The 21794-nt window shown below is 39.6% G+C and overlaps 2 protein-coding genes across 2 annotated transcripts in view; one reads left to right on the top strand and one right to left on the bottom strand.

The window, feature by feature from the left end:
• The window catches only part of PPM1L (protein phosphatase, Mg2+/Mn2+ dependent 1L), a 296935-nt gene that overhangs the window by 32534 nt on the left and 242607 nt on the right, over positions 1 to 21794 (bottom strand). The gene's annotated exons all lie outside the window — the stretch shown is intronic.
• On the top strand, positions 662 to 1202 carry LOC113916571 (pancreatic progenitor cell differentiation and proliferation factor-like). The gene has a single exon (XM_035726412.1). It carries the CDS (start codon positions 858 to 860, stop codon positions 1200 to 1202), a length of 345 nt encoding a protein of 114 aa, XP_035582305.1. The 5' UTR covers positions 662 to 857.

The following is a 21794-nucleotide window of genomic DNA, read 5'->3' as shown; positions in this document are numbered from 1 at the left end:
GGAACAGTCTTCAGGATGAAGTCTACTTGCCTAAGATCTTTCTCTTTCTGTTCTTGTACTTAAAAGTCTTTTTTTAAAAAAGATTTTATTTGTCAGGGGGAGAGAGAAAAACGGAAAGGGAGAGCATGAGCCAGGGGAGGGGCAGAGGAAGAAGCAGGACTCCCCACTGAGCAAGGAGCCAGATATGGGACTCGATCCCAGGGCCCTGGGATCATGAACTGAGCCAAAGGCAGACGCTTAAACAACTGAGCCACCCAGGTGTCCTTGTTCTTTTACTTAGAAGTCTTGTCTGACACCCCATTCCTCTTCTGAGGACTACTGGATTATACCAAAGGAAGGACCTCTGAAAACCGTCCTTTTTGGCTCAAGGGACGTTGTTTCTGTAATCTGTGTGGTGATTAGAATAGGTACATTAGGGACCTTCTCTCATTTCATGTAACTTGGGATTTTGAATTGTGGCTACTGTACTGGAAAACTTCGAAAAACACTTTTGGAAGCAAATATACTGGAAGCCTGGACCCGTCTAGAAGTCTGACTCCATCTAGAAGTCTAGAAGTGGTCCTCTAAAGACCCAAATTCCCACTTCTGCCCCTCTTGATAATAGATGTGATTGTAATGACAGGAGACTGATGACCGGGAAATGATGGAGAGGTTACTGGAAAACAGGAGAGAGTCTGTAGGGTTTTGTCTGAGCTCATGGTGTGCTCCCACGGTACTGGCACACAGGAGGTCAAGAAAGATCTCCCAACGTGCGTCTCAGTCGTGGAGCAGCCTTCGGCAGTCTCCTCTGCAAATGGGCTCCATGGCCTAGCGTCCCCGGACCCGCCAACCGTTTCCACCCACCCACAAGCGACAGCATGGCAGCCACCCCCTGCAGCGGCTCGCTCGTGGCCACCCACGACTATTGCCAATGCCACTGGGGCTCCACTTCCAGTAACAGCTCCTGTGGAAGTGCAGAGTATCCTGGCGACGCCATGCCTCATCACCCCAGTCTCCCCCAGGCCGACCCTGGTCACTGGTGTGCAAGCTTCTTCTTCGGGAAGTTCACTCTCCTGTTCATGGCTACAGGGTTGGAGTCCCCAGAACGCTCGGACTCTGCCCAGGCCTCCAGCCGCACGATCACCTGTGATGTGGCTCTGGAAGGCCTGAGGAAGCAGCCTGGCAGCCAGCCTGGCCAAGCCAACACCGGGCCCCCATCCTAAGTGGCCATGACCAGGCTTGAGCAGGTGCTAGCTCACCAGAGCCCAGCCCTCCCCTTCCCATAGACTAGGCAGGCTGCAGCCAGCAGCAGACACTTGTGTATCAAAACAGCAAACACCAAAAACGAAGTTGAGAAAACCCTGCCCTTCACTATCCAAGCCACAGGCAAGCCTTCCTGACATCTTGTAACTGTGTGCCTTGCACCAAGTGGAAAGTAAACTCCAAGCAGCCAGGTAGCCCTGAGAAAAAGAAAAGAAAGGAAAAAAGAAAATTTCCCAAGCTTCCATGGGCCAGCGTGGGCCCAGCCTTTTCTCTATGGTTTTCAGGATCTCGGGGAGGCTCTGGGGGGGCAGGTAGGGGCAGGAAGGGTCCTGATATCAGGACTATAATCAAGTTACACCTTTTATAAAACAGCTATGGAGGCAGAGAGATTAAAGGCTCACTCTCTTTTGATTCCTCTTGCCAGAACTGTTCTGTATCCTCATAGAATAGCAAGGAGAGAAGCATTTCCATGGGGTGAGTGTGTTAAGGGTGATGGGAGAGGGGAAGATGGTGCTCCCAAAGTGGTATGTATAAAAAACGAGCCCCTGCAGGGAGACAGAAACAGCAAAGTTAGCAGAAAATAGTAATATATTAAAATCCTCTTTTGCGGGGCTAATGAGAATGTACTTTTAGGGATTATTTAGAGGCATCTTTTATATTTTCAGATACTGCTTCTAATGGTAATAGTCAAAAATATCCTGCCTACATACAGCTTTCTTCCCAAAGTTTTAAAGCACTTTCACATAGCTTATTTATCTAAAGTTTAGGACATCCTTATCAGGCATGCAGGCCAACTTAATGTGCTTCCATTTTGACATCATTAATGGAAATAATATGAACTTTGGAGCGAGATGGGCAGCGGTTTCAAGTCTTAGCTCCATACTTACTAGTTACATGACTCAACTTCCTCATTGTTCACTAAGTCTGGCTCTTTCCCACAGCTACCTCAGTGGGTGCTCAAGAGGATAAAATGAAATAACCCATTTTATATTTTATGAGCTTCCAACGGACTATACAGTCAGGGCTTTTGTTTGTATACGTGTGAGCTTTGACCTTAAGAGTTGAGATGAAAAAGCCAATGAGCATTATGATCACTGTAAGTGTTTAATGGCACTGTGAGTGTAATATAAAACCACAAACCCATTAAATGTGATAAATTAGACTCTGTTAGTGCATATGACCTCCCTGAATCCACACTGACCAGAATTCATCAAGATTACAGCTATTGCATGGAGTTGCATGTTAAGGAATATAATCTTACCAATTTAAATTTTTTAGGGCATGCACACTGGCATTCTGTCAGCATCCTGATAAGTTTTTATTAATGACCGCCTCCGGCCTAGGGCACCCTCTCCTACCATTCTGCCATATGGGAGGGCCTTTTTGTCTTTGATGTCATGTATCCCTGTTTACTGATGTGGGAGGGATGGTAGGAAAAGGGATGGTTATCAGATTCTGCTTTGCAGTGTGGCTGTAAACAGCAACAGCTAATGCTTAACCCAGCCCCTGTCTGAACTGACTTGGAGCTGATTTTCTCCTGGATTTCTGAGCCCCTCCTCTTTCCCCTTTCTCCATTACCTCTGCTCAGTGCCTTTTGACAGTCTACTTTGCAGAAGTTTCTTCCTCCACTTGCCCCCCGGATTCTGTCCTTGGTGCCCCTGTCTTCTGCTGTCCTTGCTAGGGCCCCCTCCCCCAACCACATCTTCAGCCACACCTATCTGTATACATCCGCCTGCCAGATCTGTATCACCAGCCTGAGTGTCCAACCTACCAAGACTCTGCATTCTGGTTTCCTACAGGCACCTCAAACTCTCTCTCTCTTCAACTTGCTTCATTCATTCATGTAGCCTGAGTCAGAGAATGGCATCAACGTTAATCCAGACCAGAGACGTAGGAGTCAATACTGACACCCGCCTCTATGCCCATAGCTAATCACCCAGTGTCTTGCTAATTCTATCACTTTACTGTCTCTGAAATTCCCTTTCCTGTCTCTTTCTGATTATGAGAAGAAGAGCATAGTGGTTCAAATCATTGGCTTTGGGTCTGATTCCGTTTTACCATGTAATAGCTGTGTGGTCATGAGCAAGGACCCTAGTCTTTCTGAGCTTTAGTTCCTTCATCTGTAAAATGGAGACAACATCTATTTGGTAATGCTTTGCAAACCTGAGCACACGTTAAGATTCACCTGGAGGGTTTGTTGAACTCTAGATTGCTGGGCCCCATCCCAGAAAATGTGCATTTCTAACAAGTTCCCAGGGATGCTGACCCTGCTGCTCCTAAGCCCTACACCTCGCTGCTGGGACAGCCTAAGGGTCTCTTCCTGCAGTCTCCCCCGCCCACCCTTACCTTCCCCGCAGCTCTGTCAAAGCCATTCTTCTAAAACAGTACCTGATCTTTACATGGAAAATGGCTTGAATTTCTTAGTAATTGCTAAGTGGTCAGAACATTCTAAGTGCTTAACATGAATGAACTTTTTAAAGCTGAGAACAGCTTGTGAGAGAGAGAATATTTTCTCCACGTTATAGAGGAGGAAACCGAAGCATAGAGAGTTTAAGTAACTTGTCCAAGGTTGCAAAGGTAGAAAATTTCAGAACCAGAATTTGAGACCAGATTCCGGCCTTTAGTTCCAGAGCCCAGGATCATAACCACTGTACACGCTGCCCTCACACTGCTATTTCCCCATCTTAAAATCCTTCAATCCTTCAGCCTATGGGATTAAACCCGACCCTTAGGATGGCCTATGTGACCCTCAAGCCTCCTTTTTCACCTTGTTTCCTGAGCACCAATCTTTAAAAACTTGTCAAGTACACTTTTCCCTGCATGAAACACCCCTCTACCAACTCCTATTTTATCCATTTTGGAGTTCAGCTGTTAACTCTTTTGAGAAGCACCCTGCTTTTCCCCACCAACTGTGGATTAAGGGCCCTCCTTTGGTGGAAGTTCGCATCGCACCTAGCACTTAGCTCTGTCTCTTGGAGCTATCCTGTGCACACCTGCTTACTTCTCTAACCCTTCAACAAACAGTGAGACCCCTCCTCAGGGCACTGCAGACTCTTGTCAATGTACCTGGTAGGCAGTTAATGACCATCTGTTAATGAGTGAATATAAACCACACCCAATGGCACGTTCAGGCTCTCTCCTACCACCTCCTCAGTGGGTTCCTTCTTTGTGCTCCCTCAGGACCGTGTGCAGAACCAGTCTTGATTATATATATATAATTTAAAGATTTATTTATTTATTTTAGAAAGGGAGAGAGAGAGAGAGCAGGAGCAGGAGGGGCAGAGGGAGAGGGAGAGAATCTCAAGCAGACTCCATGCTGAGCACGGAGCCCGAGGCACGGTTTGCTCTCACAACCATGAGATCACCACCTGAGCCAAAATCAAGAGTGGGACATTTAACCAACTGCGCCACCCAGGCACCCCTTGATTATATATTTTTAAAAAATATTTTATTTATGTTTATCATTGAATATTTCCCTCAGTGATAAAATGTAAAATGTAACAAGTATCCATACACCTACCACCCAGCTTTAATAACTTTTAACATGTTACTTTGTTTCAGATCTTTTAAATATGTTACAGAAAAATAACTGCAACAACCAGTTTGCTAATGAATTAGAAAAGATACTTAATCTCAAAGTTTTTGTTTAGATTTAAATTATTTAATTTAATTATTTAATTTTAACAAATCTATAGATGGGGGATTCCTGGAATTGCAGAGTAAGGACCTCCAAAAATCTGCTCCTCCATAAAGCAATGAGAACACTGGTAAAAGTTGTCAAAATCAACCTCTTTAGAATTCTGGAAACTAAGAAGTGTTTATTCAAGAAAAAAATGGCTGAATCTTGGTAGGAAGAGTGAGCTTTGTATTTTAACTTGCCCTTTTTCCATTCCTCTCTTCCCAGCACTGTGGTAACCTTGAAAACCAAAAGCCTTATGAACGTAGCAGCTGTAAAAATTAGCCTAATAGCCAATAGAAGGGGAAGAGCAAGTTGGGAGCTCCTAAAAAAGCTTCGTCTCCAGACAATTATCACTATTTGGCTTATCTGGCAGCTCCTTGGAAAGACTCTATCTGTAAGGCTTTTTATTATTTGACCTGATTCAGAGTTTCCTCAAATTTCTAGTTAATGCAAAAGAAAGCAATAATGAAAAAACAGAGGGACAAACAGACATGACAAAGAGAAGACAAACAGCAAACATAAATCCTACCTTATCAGTAATTACATTAAACATAAAGACTCTAAATCAAAAGAAATGGATTGGGAGAATGGATTTGAAAAATGATCCATCCAACTAGGGGCACCTGGGTGGCTCAGGTTAAGCCGTCTGCCTTCGGCTCAGGTCATGATCCCAGGGCCCTGGGATCGAGCCCCACACTGGGCTCCCTGCTCAGTGGGAATCTGCTTCTCCCTCTTCTCCCTGCTCTTTCTCTCTCTTGCTATCTCTGTCTCTTTCTCTCAAATAAATAAATAGAATCTTTAAAGAGAAAAAAAAGAAAAATGATCCAACTATATCCTGTCTAGGAAATACTTTAAAGGCACAAATAGGTTGACAGTAAAAAGGGGGGAAAGAGTATACTATAAAAGGCAATCAAAAGAGAACTGAAGTGGCTATACTAATATTAGACATAATAGACTTCACACAAAAATTATTACTAGAGACATAAAGGAATATTTTAATATGATAAAAGGATGAATCCATCAGGGAGATACAATTACAAACATGCATGCACATAACAACAGAGCTCTTCGACTCATGAAGCCAAAGCTGACAACTGAAGGGAGAAACAGATAATGATAACAGATGGAGACTTCAAAACCTCACTTTCAATGATGAATAGAACAACGAGGCAGAAGATCAACAAGGAAACAGAAGACCTGAACAACACTATAAATCACAACACCTAACAGACATCTATAGAACAGGCCACCCAAGAGCAGGAGAATGCACAGTTATCAACTATATATAGAATATTCTCCAGGACAGACCATATGTTAGGTCATAAAACAAACTTTAATAAATTTAAGAGAGTGGGATCATACAAAGTATGTTCTTTGACCACAAAGGAATGAAATTAGAAATCTATAGCAGGAATAAATTTGGGAAATTCGACAATATATAAAAAGTAATGAACACAATCCTAAATAACCCACGAATCAAAGAAGAAATCACAAGGGAAATTAGAAAATACTTTGAGATGGATTAAAATGAAACACCTGTTTTCACCCTGAGAAACTGGAAAAAGAGGTGCAAACTAAACCCAAAAGTAAGGATATAATAAAAATCAGAGCAAAAATCAACAGAACTAATGTTGGTTCTTTGAAAATATCACCAAAATTAACAAAACTTTAGCCAGATAGATGAAGAAAAAAAAAAAAAAGACTCAAATTACTGTGATCAGGAATTAAAGAAGGGATCAATAACGACCTTACAGAAATAAAAAAGAATTCTAAGGGAATATACTGAACAACTGTATATCAACAAATTAGATATTCTGGATGAAATTAATACATTTCTATAAAAACACAAACTACCTAAACTAACTGGAGAAGAAACAGAAAATTTGAATAGACCTACAGCAAGTAAAGAGATCGAATAAGTAATCAAAAAATTCTCACAAAGAAAAGCCAAAGTGCAGATGGATTCATGGGTAAATTCCAATAAACATGAAAAGAAGAATTAATACTAATCTTTCACAAACTCTTCCAAAAAATAGAAAAGGAGGGAACACTTCCAATTCATTCTATGAGGCTAGTGTTACCCTGATAACAAAACCAGACAAAGAGATCACAAGAAAACCACAGACCAGGATCTCTTCTCTCTTAGGAAAATAGTACAAAAACCCTCAAAAAATACTAGCAAACAAAATTCAACAACATATAAAAAGTGTTTTATACCCTGCTCAAGAGTAATTCATCCCAGGAATGTAAAATTGATTCATCATATGAAAATTAATGTAACATACCATCTTAAGAGAATAAAAGACAAAAACCACATGCTCATCTCAATAGACACAAAAAAGCACTCGACAAAATCCAGCACCTATTCATATAAAAGCATCTCACAAACTAGGAGTACAAGAGAATTTGCTCAACCAAGTAAAGATCTACCAAAAATAGAGCTAACATCATATTTAATGTCGAGAGACCGAATGAAGGCTTCCTCTCTAATTAGGGAACCAGACAAAGATGTCCACTCTTGCCACTTCTATTCAACACTGTACTGGAGCTTCTAGCCAGGGCAATTAGGCAAGAAAATGAAATAAAAGGCATCCAGAAAGGAAAGGCAACATAGATAATTTAATCTTGCATACAGAAAACCCAAAAGAATCCACGTACATACAACACAACGACTATTAGAATAAATGAGCTGCTTAGATTGCAAGATCCAATAGTAAACATACCATTTCTAAACACTAGCAATGAACAACCTGAAAATGAAATTAAGAAAATAATTCCACATATAATGGCATTGAAGAGGCAAAATACAGGAACACCTGGGCAGCTCAGTCATGTAACTCTTGATCTTGGAATTGTGAGTTCAAGCCCCACATTCAGCATAGAGCTTACTTAAAAAAAATTTTTTTTAAAGATAAAATATGGAAGAATATATTTAACAAAAGTGAGACTTGTACACTGAAAAACCACAAAACACTGTTAATAGAAATTTTAAAAGATCTAATTAAATGCAAAGAATTCCATGTTCATGGATTAGAAAACTTAATATTGTTAAGATTGCAATATTCCCAAAACTGATCGATAGATTCAACTCAATCCCTATCAAAATCACACCCGCTTTGGGGGGAAAGAAATTGATAAGCTGCTACTAAAATTCATATGGTAATGCAAAGTATTCAGAATAGACAACACCTTCTTAAAAAATGAACAAGTTGGAAAACTCAGACTTCCCAATTTCAAAACTTATTTACAAAGCTTTGTAATAAAAATAATGTGATATTGTCATAAAGATGGAACTATCAGTGGAATAGAAATGAGAATCAAAAATAAACCCTTACATTTATGGTCAATTAATTTTTGACAAGGGTGCCAAGATAATTTGATGGGGAAAGAATAGTCCATTCAACAAATGGTGGTGAGACAACTGGATAACCACATGCAAAAGGAATGAATTCACGTTGATCCTTGCCTCACACTATATACAAAAATGAATTTAAAATGATCATACACCTAAATGTAAGAACTAAAACTATGAAACTCTTAGCTGAAAACACAGGGCTAAAGCTTTGTGACTTTGAATTATGCAATGGTTCTTAGATATAACAGTGAAAGCAAAAGTGATAAATAAATTTTATAAAATTTATTTTATCATATAAAATTTGATTAATAAATTTTATAAAATTTTGATAAAAATTCATCAAAATTAAAAACTACTGTGCTTCAAAGAACATCATCAAAAAAGGAAAAGACAACCCACAGAATGGGGGAAAATATTGCAAATCACATATCTGATAAGGGATTTATACCTTAATACATAAAGAACAGTTATAACTCAACAGAAAGACAAACAAGCCAACTTATAAATAGGCAAAAAGTACAGACATTTCTCCAAGGATGTATAGATGGTCAATAAACATACAGAATGATGCTCAACATCATTAATCATTAGGGAAATGCAAATCCACAGTGAGATATCACTTCACACCTGGTTTGATGGCTAAAATTAAATACACAATAACACCTTTTGGCAAGGATGTGGAGAAACTAGAACCCTCATACATTGCTGGTAAGAATGTGAAATGATGCATTCAGTTTGGAAAACAGTTTCGCAGTTCTTGAAAAAGTTATACATAGAGTTATCATAATACCCAGCAATTGCACTCCTAGATATATGCCCAAGAGAAATGAAAAACATGTCCACACAAAAACCTGTACATACTGTATATTTGTCACAATAGCCAAAAAGTGGAAAGAACCTAAATGTCCATTAATTGATGTATGGGTAAACCAAATGTGGCATATCCAGAGTGGAATATTATTCAGCTATAAGGAGAAATGGAGTAGTGACAGATGCTATGATATGGATAAAATGTGAAAACATGCTAAATGAAAGAAACCAGCCACCAAAGATCACATATTGTATGATTCCGTTTACATGAAATGCCCAGAATAAGCAAATCTAGAGATAGAAACTAGTTTAGTGGTTTCTTAGGGCTGGAGGGTATGGAGGTGGAGGACTAGGGAATGACTCTTAAAGGGTATGAGGTTTCTTTTGTGGGTGATGAAAATATTCTAAAGGGCAGTAGTGGTGATGGTCGCACAACTCCGTATATATACTACAAACCACTGAACCGCAGTCTTCAAAGGCATGCATTTTATGGTCTGTGAATTATTTTATTTTTCAAAGCTGTTTTACAGATATATTAAAAAACAAGCAGGTATATTTCAAATTACTCTGGCATCTCCTGAGACCCCGAACAATCCTTGCTAAGAAGCAAACGTCAAACACCATATTTGTTCCTTTAGAAAACTAAATCTGGTAGAAGCAGTAATTGCACTGGAATCTAAGCACCCTGCTGTGAATCTGTGATGAGTTATCTTTCCTTACTGGATCTTTCTGCGGCTGTTCACATTGACCATTTGGATGGTCCCCCTAAATCTGGACTGTATGTCTTATGCAGAGGCTGCCCGTCTCTCTCTCTCTCCCCTCCGTTCTAGTTTCTGCGTGTATAGAACATGACCCCATTTATCCAATTTAAGTCAAATGGAGAAGAAGAATGCAGAGGATGGCAACATCAGTAACAGTGTCTATAATTAAGCTCGGATAGCAAAATGATCATGTGAAATGAAATGAAAGTCTCCACGTAAGTGGACCTTCATGTGAAATCTTATGTAGCGCGGTCAGGAGAGCTAATTCCCAAATAACAAAATGCCTTTGGGGGCCTCTTCATCTTCTGAATGTTCACCCCACAGAGACATCAAGCCATTTATTTCTGAACAGTGGTAAAAGGATAGCAATAAAAACCAGCCCTTGAGCCAAAGGCCAAGACTAAGCTGTCTTCTATAGCTGTTTTGATATATTTTTTAAAAGGTGTTTTTTTTTAAGATTTTATTTATTTGACAGAGAGAGAGAGAGAGAGAGAGAGAGGGAGAGAGTGTGTGTGTGTGCTCAAGCAGGGGGAGAGGGAGAAGCAGACTCCCCGCTAGCAAGGAGCCCGATGTGGGGCTCTATCCCAGGACCCTGGGATCATGACCCGAGCTGAAGGCAGTTGCTTAACCGACTGAGCCACCCAGGCATCCCTAAAAGTTTCTTTAGGAAGCCACCAGTAAGCAATCGAACAGGTTTGGTATTTAGAAGAGTAGAAGCAATGTTTAGCTTAGTCCTGTGATTGCTTTTCTTCATCTGTGACCCCGGGATTTTGGTAGGACCCTATTTTAACTTGAAAATCGAAGCACTGTAAACAATTCCTTTTGACGACAGCAACTTGTTTTCATCATATTCATCTAATTTTGTCTTTGGTTACAACTGCCTAGGTATAGGGCAGATATCTAGAGAACCTGTTATAAAAGCTGATTATCAACATCCTGTTTAACATGGCCATTTCTAGATATAAGACATAGTGCAAGTGCAAAATGCTGTAATTATAAAACTCTGGAAGCGTCAGTTGCAGAAACAGCTGCAAGCATTACCAACAAATGGTTATTTTTGTACTCCTGCCACTTCTAATGTTTCAGGATGATGTTCCTGAAATCATATTCAACTGACTATGAGGACAAACTCCACACTTTGAAAAAACACAAAAGATAACATCAATGGCCTGGCTCAAACTTCTAGGGAAATGGAGGCTTAGAATCCAAATCTGTTTCTTCCACTTCCTGCCTTCCTTCTACGTGATGATTCACAAATCAGTTTAAAAGAACCTCATCATTTCTTAACAGCCATGTAGTGATTTAAGCTGAGAATCAACTTCTATTGAGACCAAAGATTTTATTTATACAGGATGCTAATGAGTGTGTATGAGAAAACGGAGAGAGTGGGTGTGTGGCAGCAGGAAAGGAGATTCTAGCATAATTACCTTCTTCTGTCTCCCACTCTTGAGCCACTTGTCCGAGAGCAGAGAGAGAAGGCAGAGAAATCACCACGTGGTCATTTGTCTCTACCATTAAATCGTGAACTCCTTAAAGAAAAAAGACTGTTTTCTTTATAGCTGCTGCTCAAAAAAGTGTTTGTGAAGGGAAGGAAGGAAGAAGGGAAAGAAAAGAAAGAAAGGGAAGGGAGGGACAGAGGGAAGAAGGAAGGGACAAAGGAAGGAAGGGAGGAAAGGAGGAAGGGGGGAAGGAGGGGAGGGGGAAGGGGGAAGGAGGGGAGGGGGGAAGGGGAAGGAGGGGAGGGGGGAAGGGGGAAGGAGGGAGGGGGGAAGGGGGAAGGAGGGAGGGGGGAAGGGAAGGAGGGAGGGGGGAAGGGAAGGAGGGAGGCGGCTTGACTTGTGCTGTCTAGTGACAGTGTCACTGCCCTGGCAGCCTGGCCCTGGCACATGATGAAGGTATATCTTGGGAAGAAGGGGAGGAAGAACAGTCTGGAAGGCAGGCTCTAAACTGTGGCACTCTTCTTTCTTATTCATGATGAAAGAGGAGAATATCAGCTCTGGCCTGGACCCAGAAAATGATAACTTGATGAAAATGTGAGGAAAGGAAAGAAAGGAGGGCCAGACCAGGTTGACAGCCCAGAGTTTTTCACAGTTAGAAACAAGCCAGGGAGTGTAGTCATCTTCTGTTGCGGTGTAACAACTTGTGGCAAATTCAGCAGCTTAAAACAACACAAATCTACTATTGTGTAATTTCTTGGGGGTCCCAGGAGTCTGGACACTGCTCAGAGTTGCCCCAGAGTGTAATCAAGGTGTCAGCAGAGTTGCGGTTCTCACCTGGACCTTGGTGTCCTCTCCAAGCTCATTCAGGTTGATGACAGAATTCAGGTTCTTGAAGTCGTAGGACTGAAGCCATTTCCAGCTATTGGCAGGCAGTCCCTTTCAGTCCCTAGTTCCTAGCCACATGGCCCTCTTACAACACGACAGCGTTCAAGCCAGCAGGAGCAGTAACCTTATAGAACGCAATATCATCATGGGATGACTGCCCCATCCACATGCTCACATAACATAACCCAATCCAACCACAAGCCAAACATGTTTCCACGTCCCACTCACAGAGAGTTTCTCTGACTTCTAATGGGATTCTGGGCAGTTGCCGGTAGGTTGAGGGGCTGGAAACTCCTCTCTCCACACGAACAAAAGAAAACCCCTTTTTAGTCTTATCAAGGATACTCAGATCTAACAAAAACACCAGTTAAGCACCGAAACAGTGAAAGGCAACCTGAACACCATGCAAAACCGCTGCAGTATGAGGATTCCAGCTAAGGCTGAACGGCAGAGTGACCGGAAAGCCTTCAGTATTCCCTTCTTGACTCATTGTGCTCCCCTCCACCCTGAAGCAGGTGTTTATCAGTCCCTTGCTTTTCTTTTTAGTTTAATCACACATGGATGGTTCTCTAAGCAGTATATTGCTTTGTTTTGTCATGTTTTAACTTTACAAAAATAGAATCATTCTGTGTGTATTCTTCACTGTGCTGTTTTCATCTAGTATATTCTTGAGACTTATCTGTGTTGACATATATGGCTGTAATTCATTTTCACTGATGTATACTATTCCATTCCTTATATACACCATGTTTTATTTATTCATTTTCCTGGTGATCAATATTTTTGTTTCCAGTTTTTTCTTTCTTTTTTTTAAAAAAATATTTATCTGAGAGAGAGAGAGAGAAAGCACAAGTGGGAGGGCCAGAGGGAGAGGGAGAGAGAATCTCAAGCAGACTCCATGCTGAGTGTGGAGCCCATCGAGGGGCTCGATCCCACAACCTGGAGATCACGACCTGAGCCAAAACCAAGAGTCAGATGCCCATCTGACTGCACCACCCAGGTGCCCCTCCAGTTTTTTTTTTCTAACTATAAGCAAGTGACTACAAATGTTGTTGCACATGTTTCTGATACAAATATATACATTTCTCTAAGAAATATATCTAGGGATGAATCTGTTCGGTCACAGCATATGCAGTTTCAACTTTACTAGATAATGCCAAATTGTTTTCCAAAGTGATTCGGTCACTCCACAGCCTCAACAATACTTCTTATTGCTGACTTGTTAATTCTTGTTAATCTCACGTGGATAAGATGGTGTCTCATGGTGAATTTAATTTGCATTTGCCTGATTAGTAGTGCAGTTGAGCATCTTTTTAAGGGATAGTCCTATTTCCTCTTCTCTGAAATGCTGTCTCATGTTGAAGTCAGGTTCCTCAATCAGTTTCTTCAAAATAAAGCTGTTATTTTGATTGCTTCTTGACTATCTCCTATGTCTTATTTCTCAATTGCTTTTAACTTTAGAGGGAAAAGAGGGTATTATTTTAGATGTCCTGCTGAAGTAATAAATAAAGAACAAATCTGACTACATAAGAGTTCAGGACTTAAGTACATGTTCAAATATTTTGAAGTGTAGAATATATTAGAGCATAAAATTGAGTCATGAGATGGCTTTTTCTTTTTTTTAACAGTTAGCCTGGTTTAAGATCTTAGAGGACAAGGCCACCATGTTCTCAGATACATCATCTTGTTAATATGTCACTGTGATCCTAGCAGATGTATGTCATGCAGTAAACACTCAGCAAATATGAGCAGACCGATGATACAGCAATGGCAGAAAACAAAAACCTACTGAAATTTACTTATTTGTGAATTTGTTTTATACACAAAACTCTTACCACTAAATGGTCCTTTGATGCTATTTTACTTCTGAATGAATTTTCATATGTTTGCAATATTTAAAAACTAGTTATAGACCTCACCAAAAAGTATATATGATTTAGCTTAGTAGTTAAAGAAAAAACAAAACAGAATTACCAAAAATGTCTGAATTTGGATTGAGATGTTCAGCAACGCATATCATATTATGTAAAATTGATAATCAATGACTAAATTCATCAAATAATCATATCCTCTACTTCAGTGCTTCCCAAAGTGGTTTTCATGGAGTACCAGTTTAGCTGGGGTTATTCAGTAAAAGGGTTGATGCTTTGGTAAGTATGGGAAATACCAAGTTATCAAAGTTAAATCAGTTAAATTATTGGTCAAATGGTGGATCCCCAATAAGAGGTATGGTATGCAACATACCCCCAATGTCTTTTACCCCAAAATATCTGGAATACCTGAGTTCCAAGAAATATACACTGGAGAATGTACAGCTCTGCTTTGACTCTCTGGCCATCAGCTTCCTATAGTAATAAAAATTTTTGTTTTCTTAATTTTTTACTATTGTTATCTATTTTAGAAATATTATTCTTAGATTTAAATTGTTGTCATCAAGTGTAGTTTGACATCTTACATAATATGGTGCCTTAAACCCAAATTTTAAAAAAGCCTAAAGCCATAATAGTAGAATTTCATTTATAAAAATATCTATGCTACCTTCCATGTTAATAGAAAAATAAGACAAGATAGGCAAAACACTTGATATTATTATTGTTGAATAAACAAAATAGATTTGAAGATTTCTACTTGAGAAATTCTTGTTTAGAGCCAATTTACTTGTAAAATGAAAAGAGCACTTTTAAAAATTGACTTGTCATGGTCTTTTATGTGTAAATGCAAATCCTGTATTTGCAATGTGCCATGGAGCATTCTTCTATAAAGATGGCCCTTCTTCACGAACCGCTGCAGAAAATGGGGTTGCCAGCACTCAATCCATATGAGGAGACAAACATATTCACACACAGGCTGCATGCAAATTTAATTTGGTTTATAATCTGCTCACTTTCTTTTAAGATTGATAGCTGAATTAAATAATGCCAGGCTACATGCCCCATTTACTCTTATAAAGACAGGCTGGCACCTTTGCTCCAAGGACAGAATGGAACACGGAAGAGGATTTAAATGAGCTAATTACCCTCTCTCTTTGACCACTGAAATGTTTTCAACCTCCCACGACAATTCTGAGCTTAGTGAAATTGTAACACGATAAGCATAATGGGCACTTACTTCTAAGGTTGGCATTTACTTATGAAGATGGAATCCAGTGGACCTTCAATAAAACACCAAAATGTAGGCAGGCCATTAAGCAATGTGCTAGAACCCTGAAGGTCTTTGGAGAATAGGAAAATTGGTGAAGAAATGAAACTGCCACTGAAGAGCCAATCAGCATAATCAGTTGAGTCAAGATGCTCAGACTCCATAATTGGGCAAAAAAGAAAAATGCAGCACTGCTCCATATCTATCTCCCTCAAGCTCCTTACAGTTCTCACAGCTTGCTATTCACTGTATTCTGTGACAGTCCCTTTCCTCTTCAATTTCTCACCATGGCATCGATTCAAAAAATGTTCTTTAACTTGGGATCATCGTGGGGAGATTATGTTTCTTGAGATAACTGGACACACATCCTCAACTCCCTGTTTCTAAGGAGTCACATGCAAAAACTAAGGCTGTGAAGTACCTCTACTCACAGTTCTACTTTAAAAATAATAACAACTCAAATGAAACAAGATGAAACCAGAGAGGGAGACAAACCATAAGAGACTCTTAATCTCAGGAAACAAACTGAGGGTTGCTGGAGGGGAGGGTGGTGGGAGGATGGGGTGGCTGGGTGATGGACACTGGGGAGGCTATGTGCTATGGTGAGCGCTATGTATTGTGTAAGACTGATGAATCGCAGACCTGTACCCTAGAAACAAATAATACATTATATGTTAATAATAATTTTTAATAAAAGAGAGTTAAAAAATAAAAATAATGACATATTCTATAAATCTATTCATTTCCAGCTAGAAATGCCAGTTGAAATATTTCAAACAAGCTCTTTTGTGATCTTGTGAGACAAGCATAAAAAAAGAAAAAAAGTGAATTGTGTTTGGTTCAGACAACATTCCAAATATCATCTTCTAAGAGACTAGAAAACAGAATCTTCTCCGAATGAATACCCATCCATGAGCATGTGCTGTTCTCTTAAAGACTCATTGACCAGTTAACCTCTCAGAAAGTTTCCAAATCATGGACATATTCTAAATACAATTGAGAATTAGGAAAGCTGCTCTTCACAAGCTTACTAGTGTCCTCTCATTGTGTCCTCTACTCTCAACCTTTTACTTATTTCTCTCTCCTATCAAAACCTATTTGTACTATGCCTTACTTCTCTGACAGGGACATGATAAAGTAATAGTTTCCTGCAAGAAGCAATTCTTCATCTGTTCTCAGGAACACACAGGTCACATCTCTCCTTTCTATAGGATCCCCCAAAGACTGGAAGACTCTATTCAAATGGGGATATACTTTCATAAGGGCATGCTATTCAAAAGCAAACACAGGGGTCAGATTGGCTGGGGGTAACTCACAGTGCCCATCTGTTCTAATGAATAAAAATGGCACTCCAGTTCTGAGGAGAGCAGTATTTGGCTTGGAGGCTGCCTGCACTCACACTGAGCAGGTTTTAATTAGCCAGTCTAAACAGAAGCTAGCTTGGTAAACTGATTCTTGCTGAAGAAATAAAGCACACCAACAAGAAAACCACTGAATCCAGTTGGACAAAAAGATTAGAGCTAAAATATATACTCTGACATGAAACAGAAGGGTCAGACCTGGCTCAGCTGCATGCCACAAGAAAGCCTTTGTCTGGAGACTGGTCCCAGGTGGTAAGTGTCAGAGATAACTCAGGGGATTTAATTAGTGAATGCAGCTGAAGGATATAAATAATGACCAGTTTTGAGATGCAGCTTGCATCTTCTGATCAATTTGGTCAGCACCAGCATTAACATCTGCTGGAAAATCCCCTTTAGGATTTCAGATCACACTTGACAAATTGTTTTTCTACAACTGTATTATCTCCAGGCCCCAGCAGTGAGATTTTATGAAGAACTTGCACATATCAGTGGCACAACCATATTTCAGTCTACTGCTAATTTCACTGTGGTACCCTGTAAATAACTACTTACCTTTCCAGCTAGTTTGGAAGCACTGAAATGAAAGAGGGATGACCAGCATTATCTCACAAATGAAACAAGGTCTGCAATGGGATTCTAGAGCTAAAATGCCCAAATCTGGAAAGTAGAACCCAACGTAGTGCATGATTATTAATTAAAAAATAGAATATGTCCAAATAAAAAACACATATTATGATGCTTTTGGTGTGTGTGTGTGTGTGTGTGTGTGTGTGTGTAGGGGGAATTTAGAGAATTCATGAACAATTTTCCCCATTTTCTACTTTGCGCCTCCCCTACCAACTGCCTTCCACACACCTAGACTTAGTTCTCCTTGATTTACAACTGTGACCTTTCCCCAGGTAGGGCTCTCTTCTCTGTCACCTCCTTAAATATGGAAGTGGAGTTGCCAGCACAAAACTCAAGCATCCTCATTTAGCTCCATGAGTCATAGAATTCAGTTACTTGGAGGTAGTATAATATAACCCCCAAACATCCTCAACCAAAAGACAAGGCAAGGAGGGAGATATCTGAAGAGTTAGTGCTTCTGCTACTTTCTACTGCTGTACTATTCAAAATCTTGACTTGGAAAAAGAAAGTGATACTGTTTGGCTTTAGTGAGCCCATAGTGTCAATTTCTTCCCTCATTTAGAGAATAGGGACACAAAAACCACATGACTATTTTATGTTTTGGGGTTGGTGTTAGAAACAATGACTTCCATTAACGACAACTGAATTTGAATATCTTCTATAATATACTCTTAGGAAAAGGTAAATCATGGCAAGCAACGCTTCCTGTGCTTAACTAATAGGGTATAGCCGGCTAATATGTTTGCTTTCAAAGTACAAAGGACTTTGACTGTAGGACACATAGCAGACAGCTGGTTTTGAGCTTGGCTTTTGTCACCTTCTAGTTAAAAAAAAAAAAAGGCTTTTGGAAAGAATAGAAAAGGACGGTCTATATATAGCCTTTTTATTTCGCCAACTTTTCTGACTCACACTAATTTGTGGCCAGAGGCAAGGGAGGGAGGGGTAATAATGAGTGAAATCAATAGGTTCTTACACTGCATTTTAACAGGGTGCTTTGAATGCCCAGGGTGTGAGATGAATGAGAAGAGGGGCTAGGTACCAAATCTAGTTGCACTGGGATTTCAAAACATTATTTTCAGTGAGATGATGGAGAGAGTTGATTTGCATCCTATTAAACAAAACACAACACAACACACCAAATACTACACCTTTAAATAGTATGGGTAATATGTGGTCCCATATGTGTATTTTTTTAACTTCTGGATAAAGTTATCTTAACTTTCCATACATAAGCTTACATAATAGTAAATGTTCCATTCCAAAAGGAAAAACAAAAACCAAAACTGAAACCACCTATGGGGAAAACACTGGGCAAACTATCCGGTACACTGGTCTCACCATTGAATCCAAGATCAACACCATCTATGTAAGCAAGAGTAAAGATCATACTGGCAACTGATAAAAACACTATAGAGCTATGTATTAATCAGAGTCACTTGCAAAGGGGTTTTTTTTTGGAGAGAGCAGTCTCCCACCTCACTGGCTGCTCCTCAGCCTCTGCAGCTTCTTCCTCATTTGTCCCACCCTGAAGTGGGGCACCCCAGGGCTCAGTCCATAGAAGACTTCCTCAATTACACTTACTCCCTAGCAGGTCTCATGCAGTCTAATGGCTTTAAATATCATCTATCTGCTGGTTATTTCCAGACTTTTATTTCCAACCCTGCTCTTTCCACTGAACTGTAGACTCATATATTCAATTACCTACTTGACCTAATTTAGCATCTCAGTCCAAAACTAATATCCTGACATTATCCCAGCAAACATGTTCCTCTTCTAGTGTTCCCTGTCTCAGAATATAGTAACCCCATCCCAATAGCAGCTCAGGACAAAAAGCTTGGTGTCATCCTTGAATCTTCCTTCTCTCACACTTCATATGCAAACCATTAGAATGCCCACTGGCTCTACCTTTACAATCTACCAGAAGCTGACACTTTTCACACCTCCGGTGCTACCATCATTTCTCTCCTGACTTGCCTCTCTACTTCCCTCTTCTCCCTCCTATGGTCTATTACTTACCCAGGTGTCAGAGAGACCATTTAAAAAAGTTAGATCATCCCTCTGCTCAGCATCATCTGATGGCTCCCGTCTCACAGTAAAAATGAAGTCCATATGATGGCCCACAGAGTCAATGCCCTGCCCCCAACTTCTCTGATCTAATCGCTATTCCTCCCCATTTGCTTGCTCTTCTCCAGTTCCACTGGATTCCTTCCTTATCCCCAAACCCATCAAGCTGTCCCCGCCTCTGGTCCTTTGCCCTCAGTGGTCCCTCTACATCAGTCTTCCCCTAGATATCTACCATTCATCTTCCTTCATTTTCTTCCGATATACTTACTCAAATGTCACCTTCTATGTGAGGTTTCCTTTGATTACATTGAATGTAATAGCATTTCTCTTATGCCCTGGCATTCCTTTCCAGCTCACTCTATTCTATTTTCTTTAAAGCCCCTAACACCACCTGACATACTATATATTTACTTGTTGTTTATTATCTGTCTCCCCCCATTAGAATAGAAATCAAGGGCTGTAAGGATTCTGTGTTCTTCACTGCTAAATCCTACAGTCTAAAAAATATCTAGCACATCGTATATGCTCAATAAATATTAAATGAATGCATGACTGGGAAGGTAAGAGGGGTAATTAGAAGTGGCACATTTTCCTAATGGTAAAAGGAAAGGAGTAACATTGGAGAGGGTAGGATTTCAGAAGGTATTATATAGCATAAAAGCTTCAAACACCAGAGCAAAGGGGAAAAAAATGGGATTTTGAAGAAAACTGGTTTTTAAAAAATGTTTTTTCCCACTTTGTCTTCAGCATTATTCAGTTTACTTAAATTTTTAAAAAAATTTAATTGTCGTAAACATACACTATAAAATTTACCATCTTAGCCATTTTTAAATATACCTTTCAGTAGTGTTAACTATATTCAAATTGTTGTGTAACAAACAGATCTCTAGAATTTTTTCACTTGCAAAACTGAAACTCAATACCACCAAACAGCTCCTCATTCCCCCCCATCCCTAGCCCTTTGCAACAACCATCATTCCACTTTCTTTTTCCATGAATTTGACTACTCTAGGTATCTCATATAAGTAGAAACATACAACATTTTTCCTTTTGTGACTGATTTATTTCACTCAGCATCATGTCCTCAAGGTTCATTCATATTGTACTATGTAATGGAATTCCCTTTTTTAAAAAAATATTTTATTTATTTATTTGAGAGTGAGTGAGAGAGAGAGAGAGAGAGAGAGAGAGAGCATGAGTCGGGGGAAGGACAGAGAGAGAGAAGCAGATTCCCCACTAAGCAGGGAGCCCAATGCAGAGGTTGATCCCAGGACGGTGGGATCAAGACCTGAGCCGAAAGCAGACGCTTAATGGACTGAGCCCCCAGGCGCCGTGTAATTTTTTTTTTATTTTTAATTTCTTTTTTTTTTAAGGGCTGAATATTCCCTCATATATATGTGCCACATTTCTTTATACATTCATCTGTTGATGGACATCTAGGCTACTGCCACCTTCTGGTCATTGAGAATAATGTTGCAACAAACATGGTTGTGCAAATACCTCCTTGAGATCTTTTCAGTTCTTTTGGATATAGACCCAGAAATAGGATTGCAGGATCCATATGGTAATTGCATTTTTCATTTTTTGGAAATGCCACTCAGAATATAGTAACTCCGTAGTGGCTGCACCATTTTACATTCCCACCAACAGTGCACAAGTGTCCCAATTTTTCTACATCTTCACAAACACTTGTTATTTTCTGGTTTCTAGTTTAGTTGTTGTTGTTGTTTATAGTGGCTATCCCAATGGATGTGAGATGATATTGTGGTTTTGATTTGCACTTCTCTAATGACTAGTGATACTAAATAACTTTTCATATGCTTGTTGACCATTTATATATTTTCGGAAAAATGTCTATTTAGGTCTTTTGAACAATTTTAAATCAGGTTTTGTTGTTGTCATTGTTGTTGTTAAAGTAGTCCTTTGTATACATATTCCTTAATTCCTTATTAGATATATGATTTGCAATTGTTTGCTCCCATTCTGTAGGTTGGCTTTTCATTCTATTTGTTGTTTCCTTTTGTGTGGAAGTTAAGTTTGTGTAGTTCCATCTGACTATTTTTGCTTTTGTTGCCTTTGCTTTTGGTGTCATATCTGAGAAATTATTGCCAAATCCATTGTCGAGAAGTTTTCCCCTTATGTTTCCTTCTGGGAGTTTTATAGTTTTATGTTCAAAGTTTATTTTTTAAAAATAATCACATAAGCAGTTAGTTAATACTTAAGTTTATCTTTTTGGTCAACTCACTCAATAATGTAAAATGTGGGTGTTGTTTATGATATTTTTAAAATGCTGTTTTTTATTTTAATGGAAAATTTATCAACCCTTTAATTAATTCCTTCTGGATCTGGAGTCATACCCAGGAAGGCCTTTCCTACCCTGAGATTATAAATAAAAATTATTCCTATTTCTTTTAAGACTTCTGTGGTTTAGAA

Source organism: Zalophus californianus, chromosome 1, assembly GCF_009762305.2.
Source record: "Zalophus californianus isolate mZalCal1 chromosome 1, mZalCal1.pri.v2, whole genome shotgun sequence".
Lineage (NCBI taxonomy): Eukaryota > Metazoa > Chordata > Mammalia > Carnivora > Otariidae > Zalophus > Zalophus californianus.
This window is presented reverse-complemented; position numbering and strand designations above follow the sequence as displayed.

Excerpts from the sequence above, each read along its gene's own strand:
- LOC113916571 (XM_035726412.1), top strand. The coding sequence starts at position 858 with ATGGCAGCCACCCCCTGCAGCGGCTCGCTCGTGGCCACCCACGACTAT.